The sequence below is a fragment of the Semicossyphus pulcher genome, unplaced genomic scaffold (assembly GCF_022749685.1).
Source record: "Semicossyphus pulcher isolate SPU_LCO1_2020_fin unplaced genomic scaffold, fSemPul1.0.p SCAF_17, whole genome shotgun sequence".
Taxonomy (NCBI): Eukaryota; Metazoa; Chordata; class Actinopteri; order Labriformes; family Labridae; genus Semicossyphus; species Semicossyphus pulcher.
Genome location: NW_027211681.1, coordinates 19,338,350 through 19,354,048, shown reverse-complemented (window position 1 = coordinate 19,354,048; position 15,699 = coordinate 19,338,350). Strand labels below are relative to the sequence as shown.

Sequence of the window (15,699 nt, the reverse complement as noted above, 5' to 3'; positions counted from 1 at the left end):
TGCTTGAGTGCTCATCTGTTTGACTGGCTGACACCAGTGTAGCAGAACAATTCCACTTTCAGCAGGGTCATGCTTTCCGCTCCAAGTTCTTAACCTTTTATCTATCAGCATGCGGGGGATAACTTCATACTTTGCGCTTGGGAAGCTTGCAACATGGATATAACTGCAGCTGCAAGAGGAACGTTACTGTACATTTAAGACTAAATGTCAATGCCTGAGACTTTTCCTTTTTTTCTTGTTTGGCTGTATCTCTGCAGAGGCTCAAAAACAGATCAACTTCACCCTAAAAGAACACAGAAAATGAAGAGCTATCTGTCACGGCCTGTGGCTGAGAAGTTACAAACAAAGCACATGAAAGGTGAAGCTGAAGAATTCAGTAGCCACACCCATCCCATATACCTAGCCTTCCCACTAAGGCAGAAGCAAAACCTGCCCTCAGGCCACGACAGAAAAAAAAACAGACCGTGCAGGAGCCTCTGCCAGATTTGCTTTCCGCTTTTTCTTCCCCCCCTTGCTCTTTTCTTTCCCCTCTGGCTTTGTTCTTCAAAGTTACTTGAGCACAGTGGCAGAGCGCTGGAGTCTTCAGACAGCCAGAGGATTACGAATTATCAAGGCCAGCAGGTATTTTATGTATCGCTGTTTTTAAAGTAACATCCTGTACGGGTACACAATGAGTGTATTCTATTGCATCTTACAGTGAAGGTGCAGTTTGCCACAGTTTGAAGAGGGTGAAATTTGCTTTTGAAAAGCTGCTTTGAACTGTTCACTGCAGGTCACAAGTTGTCTAGCGAAACAGAGTGGTACTAAATATAGAATGTGCTGTCAATACAAGGTAAAGAGCACAACATCCAGGTTGCCTCTCGGGCTGATTCTCCCATTTCTCCTGACTGTGGAAACTTAGACTTGGCCATCAGCTGCTTTGATTACGTCCTCCTTCCTCGTTCAGTCTGCCGTTGAAAAGTCGGGGCTTGCTTTGAACTACCTCCGTTAATTCCGCTCACCCCTACCCCACATTCCTCAGCCTTCTCAGGCCTCTAGCTCACATGCTTACACAAACTTTCTCAGTGCTTTTTCCCCCCCTCTCCGTCCACAGCGCTGGCAGAATGCTTCAAATTCCACTACCACGTTGTAGGGCCCTGATGTGACAGAAACTGAGCGTTCTGGTACCCAGCAACTTAATATAACATCACCCCAAAGGTCACAGATGTAAAGCCAAGATCTGTGCTTTGAAGACATTAAGCCTGTTGGTAATAATGTCTGAAAGTATTGGAATGCTAAATGTTTTGTTGATGTATATTAAAAGCATTGCCTGAAGCACCGATTTCATAATTTCAGAGCAATATGGAGCAGTAGCTGTAAGTCAAAGGCTTAATTTAAATACAAATTAAAATTTGTCTTTAAATCGGCGAAGCTTTTTCCGAGCCATTAGGGGAAAATACATCTGGATGTGACTGCACAGACTCTCTGTAAATCCATAATTACTAAGTCTGTGTGTTCTTGCAAAGTTCTTCGTAACTATAAGCTAGTTTCAAGATAGTGATTAACCAAATCACATAAATGCAGGTGTTTAAATTCACATCTGAAAGGATGGGTAGTGTTCGTGCAGTTTAGCGGTTAAGTGGAAAATATTAGATTGTGCTAGCTAAGCTAACGTTAGCAGTAGATATAGCAAAATTAGTTGTAGTAGCTAATTTAAGACGTACAATTTTTAAACATCTTTTTTTGTTATTACTAAACAACTTTATCATGTGTTGACCATATTCCATATTATGTCTTCTTCTGTTCACTATTGACCCCTCATTTTAGCATGCTAACGTTAGCTTTGTCCGTTGTTTCAGTTGGGTTTTGGGACAGCTACACCTGGCAGTCATCGGCTGAAAATATCTAGTGACAATTAAATTGTAGTTGTTATTGAATATACAACTATATTATATAGTGCAACACATCTTAGTTTAGTTATTATAAATCTCCAATGAATAGAAACGTATGTTGTAACTAAGCTAAGTTTAAATGTACGTTTAGCTGGGTTTCGCTACAAATAAGAGTTATGAATAATCAAGGTCAAATATCTACTGATCTTTTTATGAATTAAAAATACTCTGTGTAATGCTATTGTAAGCTCACAGTAAACACCATTGCTCCCTGACTCCCATTAAGTCCTGTGTTTGGTTTGAAGGGCACACAGGGGTCACGATACATTAGGCCGGGGCTCAGAGATCATCATGATGATGACCCAGCATCACACAAAAACCATGTCTTTCTCATCTCTTTCAATATCCCGGCCGTTTGAGCCACTGAGCCATTTCCACTTCACGCATCACTGCGCACGCTCTATACATTCAGTACCGGCATAAAAATTGCTGTCAACAGCTGGCTCAGGGGAAAATGATACTTAAGACGAGCTCCATTATTTCAGCAGCCTAACAATGGAGAACACTGATACTCTGTTCAGCAGCGTCGTCCTAGCGTCTTTTGTTTGCGTGTTTCTTAGTGGGATCTAAAACTGTTCAGAAAATGAGTTCAGAATGTCTTTATTCATAGTCAAACTCATATCTAAAGAAAACATGAAAATCTTTTATTTGTGCACTGACTCAGTGAGCATTGGGACGTGACTGAAAAAACCCTTTTGATACAGTTGTTACATCTCTGTGATGCATGACTGAATGGGGTTTCTTTCCTCGTTTTTTTTCAAAAAAATTGCCTATTAATTCCAGTCGAGATAGCTTTTGGGACTTAGCTGACGATACAAAGCGTCCATTGTTACTGGGAACAGCGTTATTTCAAAGGCCTTTGAACAGGCCTCAGAGCAATATCTCAGTATTATTAAGAAGACTCTACCTCCTAGCCTGAAGACCTCTCTGCCCGTGCCTCTGATAACAATGAGGAGAACACGGGGTCCGTCTTCATTCATTCCCATCAGCCCACCCCTCTTAATGTTTATCTGTCTTCCTACACTGTTGCCATCTCTATATTCCCTTTGTGTACAGCAACCACGGCTGGCCTTAGGTGGATGTAGTTCGTCAGCTGACAGCAAACAACTTCCCCAGGAGAGCTCACAGTGTAAGTGAAGATTCCCTCAAGGTAACACCAGAGTAATATGGTGGCTTCCCACCCATAAAGCCAAACCAATGATTGTAGCACATGATTAATACCTCTTTTACAGCGAGAGCAGCAGCTGTAACAACAGCAAGACCCAACACAACGACACATTATTGGCTTCAAAACGACAATAATTAAAGGAATAGCTTTATATTTTTCAGAAATACACCTTCCTTTCCTGCTAGAAGTTAGATGAGAAGATTGATACCCCCTCTCTTGTCGTGCTACAAATATGTAGCTACAATCATCTGCCAGGTAGCTTAGCATAAAAACAGGAGACTGGTTCCAACCAAAGGTAGACAAATCAGCCTACTAGCATTGCTGAAGCTCATTGACTAACATGTTGGAAATCTTGGATCTCTGCTGGTTTCCCGGGAAACTAATGACTACAACAGGCTCCAAATGGACTTCCATTTTTCCATAGATTTAACAGACAAGTGTAACGTGTCAACTAAGCAGTAGCGTAAGTGGTGCTTGTACGAAGTTTCACCCATGCTAAGCTAACCGGGTATTAGTTATACCTTCCTATTTACTATTTAAACATGAGAGTGGGATCAATTCCTCATCTTAATCCAAGCAAGAGATTGAACGAGAACATTTGAAACTATTTCTTTAATGCCAGGAAAAGTCACAGGATGTTCTGTGCACCTCCTAGATCTCATTTCTGATCACTTTTCTGCTGCGCACCAGTCAATAAATGCAACAATGGAAACATAGTACAATATTATAGTGAGTATTATGTTTAAATAATGTGATAAAATACAAGAAAAAAAATGATACCAACGAACAATGGCATAGAACAAATTGGTTGACGGACAGGCAATGCATTCTAGTGCACCCACTTTTCCCGTACCTGAGAGTATTTGTGGTCAGGGCTGTCACTTGTCAAGTATCAGACAGCATGAAATTGGCTTTAAATGCCTGAAGTGGTGGCTGAAATTTGAATAAAAGGATAAAAGCCTGACAGTATCGCTCATATCTCTGACATAATTGAAGGGAAAGAGAGAGTGTCTGGTAAAAGTGCTCGGCTGTGTTGAGAAAACTGCACCGCATCACTGCCGTTTGTGCTCAGGCTATACACTTCTGTTTAGGGCAGTGCTGTTTGCCACTAGTTGCTCGACGTATTTAAACTTAAACGGTTGAATCAAACCTTTTCGGGGCATTGTGTTTTCATTGAATTTAAAAGGGCCCACTGTGAAAGACACATTCAAGGTGTAATTCTGCATTTACATTCAGAGTACATTGCCAGGAATACAAAGTATAGATCTAATTCACGAGTTTTAGCATGACAACAATTAACACACAATAAAGCACATCCTTTGCACACGGCGGAGTTAGAAGTTTCTTTAAAAAGATTTAATGGACTGAGAGAACAACATACTTTTAACTAGGGGAAGTGTGTTTTTCATTTAGCAACCTACAATCAACTTCGTCCCGCTGCACATTCCTGGTCCCGTCTCCACAGTAACGGCACTCAAGCAAGGACTATTTGGAATCATGTGCCACTTTGCAGTCCCACTTTTATCTCCAACATATAGGCGCTGAATGGAAAACTAGGGAGAGAGGGCTACAGCTCTAACTTTTAGCAGACTACGCTTGATAGCAAAAGACAGACTAAATAAAAAACATATTCATTATCGTAAATCTGTTTGCTTTAACAAGAGGGCCGAGAAAAGAAGGAGCGGAGTGACCGGCAATTTTTTGGTGGAAAAGGAAAACACACTCAGAGGACTTTGTCATCATGCATCGAACTGTTTCATTTGCTTTTCACAAAGGACGCATTTACAGCACAGGCTGCAAACAGCTTCAAGTGAAAGGGCAGCGCATATATTATCCAACCAGAAAGGGCATTGCATACATTATACAATCAGCATCTGTGTCTAATCTTCACGGAACACACTCCGGAGCTGGCCACCTTCTTTAGTGGAACATTTCACTTCAAGCCGACGTACGGGCTGCTTAGAAGGCACTTTCAAAGTCAGCTGTGTCTCCTGACCGTCACCTCCACGGCAGTGAGGCCTTCAGGTGCTTTAAGATGCAGACACTGAAATTGATTTCTCTTTGGCCTAATGAGCTGATGTTAACTTTGATATTGAGTAAGATGGAACAAAATGGATGTCAAAGCATTTGCTCTAAATCACTCTAACGCAGACGGCTCCATCGAGACAAAACTAACGGATATGGACACAAATGTCTGCGTGATTAAATCAAACATCAACATAGTAAGGGTTATATGATTGATGTCATACATATGTAAGTATAAAACAGCAGCGTACTTTCCTTTGTGTTCATTAAGCCTCACCATCACTCTCTTGTTCTTGAACTATGCAACTAATTTGCTGACACTGCTCGGGGGCTAATTTAATAGCAGAATCTGGCTTCAAAGGTTCCTATCTGCAGATTCTTGACTACTGTTGGCAGAGCGTCGGACATCATGGTCTCAAACTCTTCAATTCAACCCCTCAAGAAGATTTTCATCACATTACTTCATCCTGCAGCCTGAGATGAAGCCAAGCAGCAGTGTAAAGTTTGGTAAAAGGCCTCCTGTGAAGGTGGCTCTTTCCATCTGACGTCTCTATACTTCTTGACTTTTGATCGATTAGAGCTCCCCCGCTCCCTTCGCCATCCCAGACATAAGGAAGTGATAAGTGAATTACTCACTGGCAATAAAAAATGCCCTCACCTTTTTTTATCACTAGAACGTGCCAGATCTAAGGTGTGTCTTGACTGTGAGTCAGGTGAGTTGAGACTTGCTGGCGCTCATGAAGATAAGCATCGTTTTATTGCTCATCTGTTTCAATGAGCATTAGAAGTTGACCTCAGATCGGTTCATGGACTTACTTCAAATCTTTTTTTTTTAAGAATTCTTTGAAAAATGAGCTGACCTTTTAAAGGCACATACGTCTAATATGTGGACCCTGCTCAAATAATTATAATCCTCACAACTATCTTAACTACTGACCCACATACTGTATGCTCCTTTGGATTACTCCGCAGCCAAGCTATCAGCTGAGGGTGCGAGTTCAGACAGGGAGCGCTAACATCTTTAAAAATTGCTTTCCATGGTTTCAGAGCACCAGCTGCAAGGCCTTTCTGAAGGGCGAAAGGGTAAAGCAAAATCATCACAGCGGCCATTTGCCACACTTGCCTTTTTTAAAATTGGCATGAGCCCTTGAAAATCCATATCGGTCGACCTCTAGGGCCAACACATGTAAAGCTGCAGACAGCCACTTACGGCACACAAGCCCTCAAAGGCAAAGTGTGTGCGACCTTCCCAGCACAAAATGGTGCAGAAACAAAAGACACAGGCGGCTTGTGAAGGACCTTCGCAAAAGATCCACATCTTTTCTCAAAAGCCGATTGACTGAGCCGGGCTGAAGATAATGCTGGACTTATATTCAACAGCAGAATATCTATCATCCCCTCTTGGAAGTTTAGCTATGTTGTTCCAAGTCTTCAAGATCTGTTTTAATCAAACATGTCTTGACCAAATATTCCTGATTAAAACGACGGATGGTAAATTTGGTCGACAGCATGAGAAGGGGCCCAGAAAAGAGTCCCGATAAGAGTACGTTTAAATTAAGATGGCACCGAGCCAGTGACCAAAGAGCTTTTAATAACACAGAGAATGTCTGGGCAAACAGTTGCCATGGACTCCCTGAGCAGCTTGACGGGAAAAAAAAGGTCCCATATCTGGAGAAGGAGACGTGGCTTGCATACAAGGGTTTCGCTTGAAATGAGAACAGGATGGCATTCAATAAACCCCCAATCACAAACAGCACTTTTAAATGTAATCGCTATGTGACACAAACAAATAAGTTCGTTGTTCCTTGCGTGATTTGGGAACGCCTGTAGAGTGGGTAGCAAGCAGTGCGTGTTCTAAAATACCACCTTTGTTTGGATTTGTAAGACACCTACTCTATGGGAATCACTCACTGTCTTCTTGCATCAACAACCACTGAGTGCAATGTTTTCCACACTAACACTTAGTTACCCACAAAGTACTATTGTTGTTTAGGGTGCGAGAGGCCTAGCTGAATGAATAGTGATTTATACAGTGACGATAGAGCAAACAATACAATACAAAATAGAGTAAAGTACTCTTAACAAACACAAACGCGTTGGTTTAAAATTACAAGCAACACGTGTAACAGGAAAAGACTTCCCTCACTCCTCCCCACCCTTTAAAACTAATTCCATAACTGAAGGTGTGTGGCTCCCGGCATTTTTCCTCACGCCACTTTTTCATTTGTTTTCTAATTTTAAACCGTTTAAAAACATTCTGGTTTGGATTCACAACATGCAGCTGTGGCCCTGGGTGTATAGCGGGGTGTGTACCCGCGCTTATATTTTCCTCGAAGGAGCAAAAAACTCAAAATGCATATGGTTGCCTTGAAAACCACACCCTTCATCTAGTGAAATCATAGGAGGGGCACTGCCACCTGAGCTGTATTTAGTTGTCTACTGACCTCAGATGTAATCTATAATAACAGCACCCAACCCAGGACAATCCCATCATTGCACCTTATGACAATCACTTAATATAGGCCCTCTGGGATTAGGAAGATCAGATATGGCTCCCTGATTCTGTACACAACACAGGATGTGGAGTTAGGCAGGGACAAGCTGCTGGTCTGCATGTGGCCCCAGGAAGACTGCTACTCTAATACTATAGTCCATTTTTAATCTTTATAATTTCTTGCCTCCATTACAGTCGAATTATAATTTAAATGGGAAGAAACGGAACTGAAACAACACAGAGCAGCGTTTGTTACTCTTGTGTGAACGCACAGACAGCCAAGCTTTAAATAACTCTGCATCCCTGTTCATAAAACAAAATCTTATTACAAATCAGACACCCAACCACTACCACAGCAACAATCACAAACACACCACAGCTGACACAAAGCCCTGGAGGATGAACCCTTCATAAAGGCTCATCTCCTCGTGCTAAATTTACCAGGCAGAAGAAAGTATTTCCCAACAGAGTCACTCAAAAGACTTCCTGTCAACTCGATGAATAATTCACATATACCTGTTTTGTAATAAACACTAGACTTAAGATATAAGCCACTTTTAGAACAGTAAAAGACAGCAGCGGGCTGAGACGTTTTAATTCCAGCTTTCTTATGTAGATCTGAACCTTTGAGGTTACACGTGCCAAGAAAAATCGATGTATTATGCATTAAGCTTCACTGCCTCATTTAGACATTAAATATGTATAATTCAGAGAGAAATTTAATTTCAAACGGGGAAAAGTCACATTAAGCCGCCCTGGAATGTGGTTACCAAATTTAAAAAGGGGAGGCAGTCAGCCAAGTCCAAAACATCCAAATCAGGTGATTGCTAGGTTTTGGGCAGGAACTCCTGGAATTCCAGACTGCTTATTTTGAGCTAATTTGAGTCAGCTGTTAAAATCATTCTGGGCAGCTGGGTAAGTATTAACATTTTTTCTGCAATATAATGAGCAACCCGCAAGCAAATCCTGCCTAGAGTATTGAAAAAATGCTGGTATAGGAATGCTATTAGAATATTTTAACCTTAGGTCTAACAGATTTTACCAATTTACAAATGGAAGCTATTTTAAAAGGTTTTTATGTGACAGCATGGCTGCAGAGAGAGAAGGTGAAATCCTTCAATCTTCTCATTACCAAAGCAACCACTCAGGAATGTCCACACAGGTCTGAGAGACAGCTGGTCCATCTGTTCCTGCCGTCGATTCTCCCAAAGAAGAAAAATGACTGGAATCAGGAACCTTTACCTCACTGTTCCATAAAGTAGCTTGGCTGAATGAACTCCAACTTTCCCTATGTAAATTCATTCAGGACGCCTTTTACAGGATTTATCACAGACTTCACAGCGACAATGAGAAAAGACACTCACCGGTTTCCTCATCGATGGTAAATATCCCCAGGCCGGATCCATCACGAATGGAGTATCGAATCTCTCCATCTCGCCCCGTGTCCTCATCTTCAGCTGTTAGAGTCATCACAGAAGTCCCAACGAGTGCATCCTCTTTTATAAATCCCTTTTCCACAAACGATCGGTACAAAGGCCTGTACAGATTCTCGTTCACATCCACCACGTCCACCTCAATAAAACAGGTCGACGACAAGGACATCGGTTTCCCTTTGTCTTTAGCTTTGGCCGTCAGGTTGTACACCTGTTTGGTCTCGTAATCTAGGTTTTGCACAATCCGCAGGGCGCCGCTGAGTTTGTCAACTTCGAAATTCCCATCTCCGTTATCAATAAGGCTGTATCGTACCTGGCTGGAAGGTCCAACATCGGGATCATGAGCTTCCAGCCACATAATAACAGTACCAATAGGAAGGTCTTCCCGTACCTTTACGCGATAATTTGGGGGCACGAATTTCGGCGGATTATCATTCACGTCTTCCAAGGTGATCTTAAGTGGCACAGTGGACACTAACTGAGGCTCGTTAATAGCCTGGTCACGTGCCGCGATCTTCAAGACATAAACCGGATGAAGCTCGCGATCCAACGGCTTTGTCACAGTCACAACGCCGGTTTCCTCATTGATCGCAAAATGATTAGTTCCTCCCAAAATTGAATACTTTATGACTCCATTATGTCCTTGATCCTTGTCCGTGGAATCCACCTGGATAATTTCCGTCCCGACAGGTGTGTTCTCGCTTATTTCAACTGAATACGAATCTTGCAAAAATTGAGGGCTATTGTCATTGGCGTCGAGGATCTTAACACCCAACAGGCGCGATGAAGATTTCTGCGGTATGCCAAGATCGTAAACTGTGATGTTGAGGGTGTAATAGTCCGTCGTTTCCCTATCAAGAGGAGAATAAACCAGAAGCCAACCGCTTTCCATATCAACGATGAAGCGGCTTTCTGTGTCTCCTCCTGAGATAACGTACACTAGTTTCCCATTGAAGCCACTGTCTGAGTCTGTGGCACTTAAATGGACAATCCGGGCCCCGACTAGGAGGTCCTCTTTGACTTCAATAACACTGGGGAAAGACTCTGCGAACTGAGGAGCGTACCGGTTGACTGAGTGAATGTCCATTAAGTTGTCATCCGGCTCAGTCTGCGTGTGGATTTTACTGCCCTGGAGTAGCTTTTCAGCCAACATGGTAGCGACACCAGTCTCAACACATTTCAACTGGACAGGCTTGCGCGCCGTGATGACAGTTATGTTCATGATCATAGGGTGAGTCTCGTGCTCGCCGTCCGTTGCAATGATCTGTAAACTGTGAAGGGACACTTTAGCTGCCTCTCCATCGCTCAGTGTGTGTTTCAGTGAAAGCATGCCAGAGTTTGGGTTCAGTTCGAACAGATCGAGATCATTCCCAGCTTTAATATAGTACCGTACAAGCTGCAGTTCATCAGCGTCGATGGCAGACACTGTTGTTATCTGCTCTCCAACGCCGTGATCTCTCGGCACAGTCACTTCACAGTCTACATTTTCAAACAAGGGCTTATTGTCATTCAAGTTATTTAACGTTATGGTGACTGACGCCTCCACCTCTCTCCGGAAAGGGGATCCCCAATCTGATGCCCTGACTTTGAGATTGTAAATCCTCGGCATGAGCTCATAATCCAGGACCTCTGAGGTACTGATGACACCAGAGAAGTAATCGATGACAAACGGCTGAGGGATCAGATTGGTTATGCTGTAGGTCACGTAGCCATTCTCGCCTTTGTCTAGATCCGTGGCTTTAACCGTTACCACACTGGTCCCTATGGGCACATTCTCATCAACCCCGGCCTTGTAGGACGTCTGCTGGAACTCTGGTCCATTGTTATTCACATCAATCACATCAACAATCACTTTTGTGGCCGCTTTTTTGTCACTGGTGATCACATCTAGCTCAAATCGCTGGGCGACGTCAGCATTGATTGGCCCTGCGGTGCTGATTAGGCCGGTATCTGGATTGATAGTAAATCTGTTCTTGTCAGATTTAGGTCTAAAAGCATATTTTAGCTGTGGGTACTTTGGCACGGCTGTTACCATAGTGACAGGTGTGTGAAGAGGGGCGAATTCACTCAGATTGACTCTGTAAATGGCCCTTTCAAATACAGGAGGGCCCACTTTGAACTGTGCAGAAGTGACATGTACCAATTTAGCAGATGAAAATTGAGGGGGGCTGCCTTTGTCCTTTGCCTGTAAAGTGAGGTTGTATCCAAACGGCTGGCTGTCCCAGTCCACCTCTTTGACTGCTTTGATTTTATACTCCTTGCTCCCGGGGCTTGTTCTCACAGCTTTAAACTGCTGAAGAGGGTCACCGGCTACAATACTCAGTGATGCTATCTCTCCATTTGGTCCCTGGTCACTATCCTCCACTGTCACAATAGCATAGGTGGGGTCGTGGTCTGCGTCTGAGGGGGCTAAGGTTACAGCAGTGATTACAGGTGCATGCTCATTGGCCTGCTCCACCCTCACCGTGAGTTTGGCCATGCTACTGAAGCCACTGCTGCCGTACAGCTTCATCCCCCTGTCCACTGCGAGGATCTCCAACTCGTACAGCTTCGTTTCAGAGAAATCAAGCTTGCCGGTGAGCGTCACCACGCCGCTTGTTGGATGAACAGCAAACATGTCCGTCCACTCCCTGAAACTATAGTAGTACTCTCCGTTCGTACCGATATCTGCATCTGTTGCCGTGACTTTGGCCACACTGGTGCGTATGGCTGTGTTCTCCGGCAAAGAGATGCTATAGGATGTTGGCGAGAAGAGAGGCCTTAAATCATTGGTGTCCAGTACCTGCACCTTAACTCTAGTGCGACACTCAAAATTAGTGTTCCTCTCTGATGCCTTAACAGTCAACATGTAGTGGTCTTTAACTTCCCGGTTCAGAATCGCTGTGCTGCCTCCTTTGGTCCTTATTCTCATGAAACTGAAATCTCCCAGCAGGTAGTCCTCTGCTTTGAACAAGTTCTCATTGTCTCCAGAGATTATTTTGTACCGTATCTCCCAGGTTGGGTCTGTGATGTAGATCCCCATCTTTGTGTGACTCTCTAAGTAAGTCTTAGCAGCAGAGTTCTCGTATATGGTGGCATTGTAAACAGAGTGGGTGAACTGCATGGAGGCGGCTCTCGCCGTCCGTTGGTTCCCTGCGCAGCCACAGAGGAGCTGCAGGAGCAGCACAAGCAGTGAAACCAAGTGCTTCCCCATTATCGTACCGTGATCTTCACAGAACCACCTGGAAACACATAAAAGATGATTGTTAGCATTAAAATGCAACTTCATTAAGTATATAAAGCTACCTGCAATAACAATTAAGAGAATAAAAATAACAAATGACCACATGAAATAATCTTTTTCCACTACCATCCCCCGTGGAAAGATAGTCCTAATGCTATAACCGTATTCCTTTCTTCACCGTGCACATTCCCAGACTCCTTAAAATGTCACGACAAGTGATGGCTCTGCTGATAAATGGCCAAATAGGTTCCATGTGGAAATAAGATAAAGCAGTGCAGTCAGGTGAGGAGATCTAAGCCTGTACTACTCCCCTGTCTGCACAACGCCAGATGCCAACTATGTGCACTTCATATAACAGTGGAGCCTAATTTAAACACAGGCTTAATAAGCTCAGTGACGGAAGCTGCAGTAATAAAAATGCAAATTTTTAATTTGCAAAAATATTATCAGTGTCAGGCTGCATGTTTATTACAGCTGTCTTTTGCAATAAACATTTAAATTCTGACCAACCAATAAGATTTAAAAGTCTCATTTAAACAAGCAGCAATAACTTAGTTATACAGTAACTTATTGTTATACTTGCTGATACACGAACACAGAAGAAGCACAAGTAGGTTCCTTTTTATCTTATCGAATTACAGTCACCGTTATGACCACAGGAGGAGATTACTATAAAACTGCTTCAAGATTGCACATTCATTCGTTTACAGCCGCTTTACAACGTCTCGGGCTGTGTGGGAGTCCGTACAAAGACAAATAAAAGCAAGACGTCGCTATGTCTGCACAGGAGTGCCGTATATAAAACCCACATTATTTTCTTATGGTGTGGCAAAATGACTAGACCGGGGTTTAGTTATTACTGCTTTATGTTGGGTTAATAAGTAACAGAGTGTTGCTTAAGTCACCTTAAATCTGGAAGTATCTGCCACTAGCCTGCAGGTACAAAAGAACCATCTGCTTGTGGGCGACCATTGTAAAAATTCCAAGGAAAAGCACAAGTTCTTCTACTTTATCTTTACACATACAACAAAAAAGATTAGCTAAATTCGGTTTCTCTGCAACCGCGAGTATATGTTTTTATTTATCATTAAAAAAGCATAAAATGTTTGAAGAAAATAAGTTTGTAGCCTGCAGACTGTTACATTTCTAACCCCATCCCCCAACTCGAGCCATTCGCTTCATGAGACGATGGCAGTCGTGCGCTGAGCAGAAATATGCTTGAAAAAGCACCTCACATTTCATCTAACACAGAGCAAAACAACGCACAAACTACAGTCCGAATGAATTATAAACAACAAAATTACCAGTGTTGTAAAAAAAACGTCACTAAAGGAAAAGTTTTGCTGGGGCTAAACTTCCCGAAAGAGGCAGAGAAAGCAGCGGCGGTTGGTTTCTTTCACCGCTCACAAAGCGAGACCGAACCTACCTCAACTTTTTAACACGTTACACAGATGCCGAAGCTAAACCGCTAACATCTCAAATGTCCACCGAGTACACAAACAACGATTCACATACCTCTTCTTTTATTAATCTCGCATATTTGGAGGTTTTGCATGTAGTTTGAGTAGTCCAAATCTCGGCATGGTAATACGTGGACTCCTCTCCTCTCCGTTACTCCATCTACCACCACCAGGCAGGCACACAGTCAGCCTCGCTCTCTCTCCCTCACTGCTTCCCTTTCTCTCCCACACTGGAGCTGCTGGTATCTCTCCGCGCTGCGCACGTCCGGATCTACTTACCGGCTGGCAGCAGGATAAAACCTTTCCGCTGTGAACCCGGGACCGAGCACCCTACTGTGATTTTCTGTGGCTACATTTCTCTTAAAAAAAAGCTAAAGAGCTAAATCAAGCGAATCTAAAATCTCCTAAACATTTCCCCTATAGCCAAGTTTCCTTTATAATGAGGTCTTTTTTTCTGCAAGTATTTCCATTTTTGATTTTAGCTTTATTATTTTGCAAAATGTTAATTGTGTGAGTGTTAATTATCTTTATTATTATCGCTCAAATATATAATATAGGTAATTTTGCGCACGAGATTACATTTAAGGATATATGTGACTCCCCCCAAGTTCCCTTGAGGTAAAGCACGGCACGTGAGATAGGGCAAACCAGAGATTACGTCCAGCCCAACTGGAACTAACTTTAATACAATATTCAGCACCTCAGCTGCAGCCCAAATCACGTTTGTGCCTTGAAGAGGCAATTTGATGAAAAATAGGGAAAAAAAGGGCGACTTCAGTGAGTCCTCAAGCTGGTGGAAAGGAAACAAACACTACAAAGATAGCCGCAATTAGACGACAATTTATGCTCGCTGTGTTGAAAAATGACCCGTGGATTCACATCATCATTTTCTTGTCAGCATAAAAGGAGGATAAACTCCTATTTTGCAAAATAACCCGCAGTTCGGGACACCTCTGATGATGATAAATAGACCTATAATACTTGCAAATGCAGAGTTCCCCGCGCGTGCTGTTGCATTTCATGAATTTTCACATCAATTCTGGAGATTATCCTCCTCTCATTACTCTCACTAATGGTATTGTTTTTTAAAAGCCTGGGTTAGGCTGAAAAAGTAGTGCCCAGCAGTGCGTCCCGGGGCTTGATATTTTGGCATTAGAGCAGGGTGACTGATGGTGGAGGTACACTCGCCATGCAGGCGCTGATCCCATCAACCCCCCTCCTCACACAGACATGCTGACTGCCTCTCAGACCAAAGCTGCACCACGTTGCTTCTACAGGAGCTATAGGAGTGTGGCTGCTATGCGATTGATGGCGCTGTCTCACTGCTCTTTCCCGGACTGCAGTGATACAGCTGGTGCGCCTGCAGAAAGCCTGTGCTGCATGCAGCTTGACAACTTGTCAACTTGTACAGCTACTGCCTGCGTGTATGTGTGTGCGCGCTAAGCGTGCGTATTTGTGCATTTGGATGTTTGGCACAACTCATACAGAAACACTCACTTCTCTTTAACGCCTTCTAAAACATGCTTCGACTTATGCACAAAGTTTTAAGAGTCGGTTTTAACCTCTTTCAGAAGCAAAAGCACGAGCCCCATGTGTTCAAATTTGACTCAGATCTACTCACCAGACCAGCTGGATGATCGCCGGCTGCCGCTCCAAACTTCACATAAATCCTGGCAGTTTTTGGTAAATATTTTTCGTGAGCATCTCTCAGATGAGGGAGGCTTCTGTTCGTGAGAATCCCTTCAGTTTTATTCCTCCTCGGTCCCTCTCGGTGCTCAGAGCCTTCTGTTCCGCTCCGCTCCGCTCACAGTCATCCCACTTGGTGGCTTCAGACAGTAGAGCTGTAGGCTACGCTTCGCCTCGCTCCTCTCCTCCACAGCGGTGCAGGTGGAGTTGCATGCTGTTTGCTGCCTTCAGGTGATATCGGAAATATCACAACCCTGATAGGAGCGCTTTAGAAGTGAA

The 15,699-nt window shown here is 43.3% G+C and overlaps 1 protein-coding gene across 3 annotated transcripts in view; it reads right to left on the bottom strand.

Annotated features, from left to right (window-relative positions):
- The window catches only part of fat1a (FAT atypical cadherin 1a), an 80,161-nt gene extending 66,257 nt beyond the window's left edge, over positions 1 to 13,904 (bottom strand). For all 3 annotated transcript variants that reach the window (XM_069665250.1, XM_069665248.1, XM_069665249.1), the window contains exons 1-2: positions 13,790 to 13,904; positions 8,983 to 12,272 (exon numbers count right to left, since the gene is read on the bottom strand). In XM_069665250.1, coding sequence (XP_069521351.1) covers positions 8,983 to 12,244 — 3,262 coding nt within the window. In that variant the 5' untranslated portion in view covers positions 12,245 to 12,272; positions 13,790 to 13,904. The remainder of the gene's footprint in view (positions 1 to 8,982; positions 12,273 to 13,789) is intronic.
- Positions 13,905 to 15,699: the final 1,795 nt, after the last annotated feature.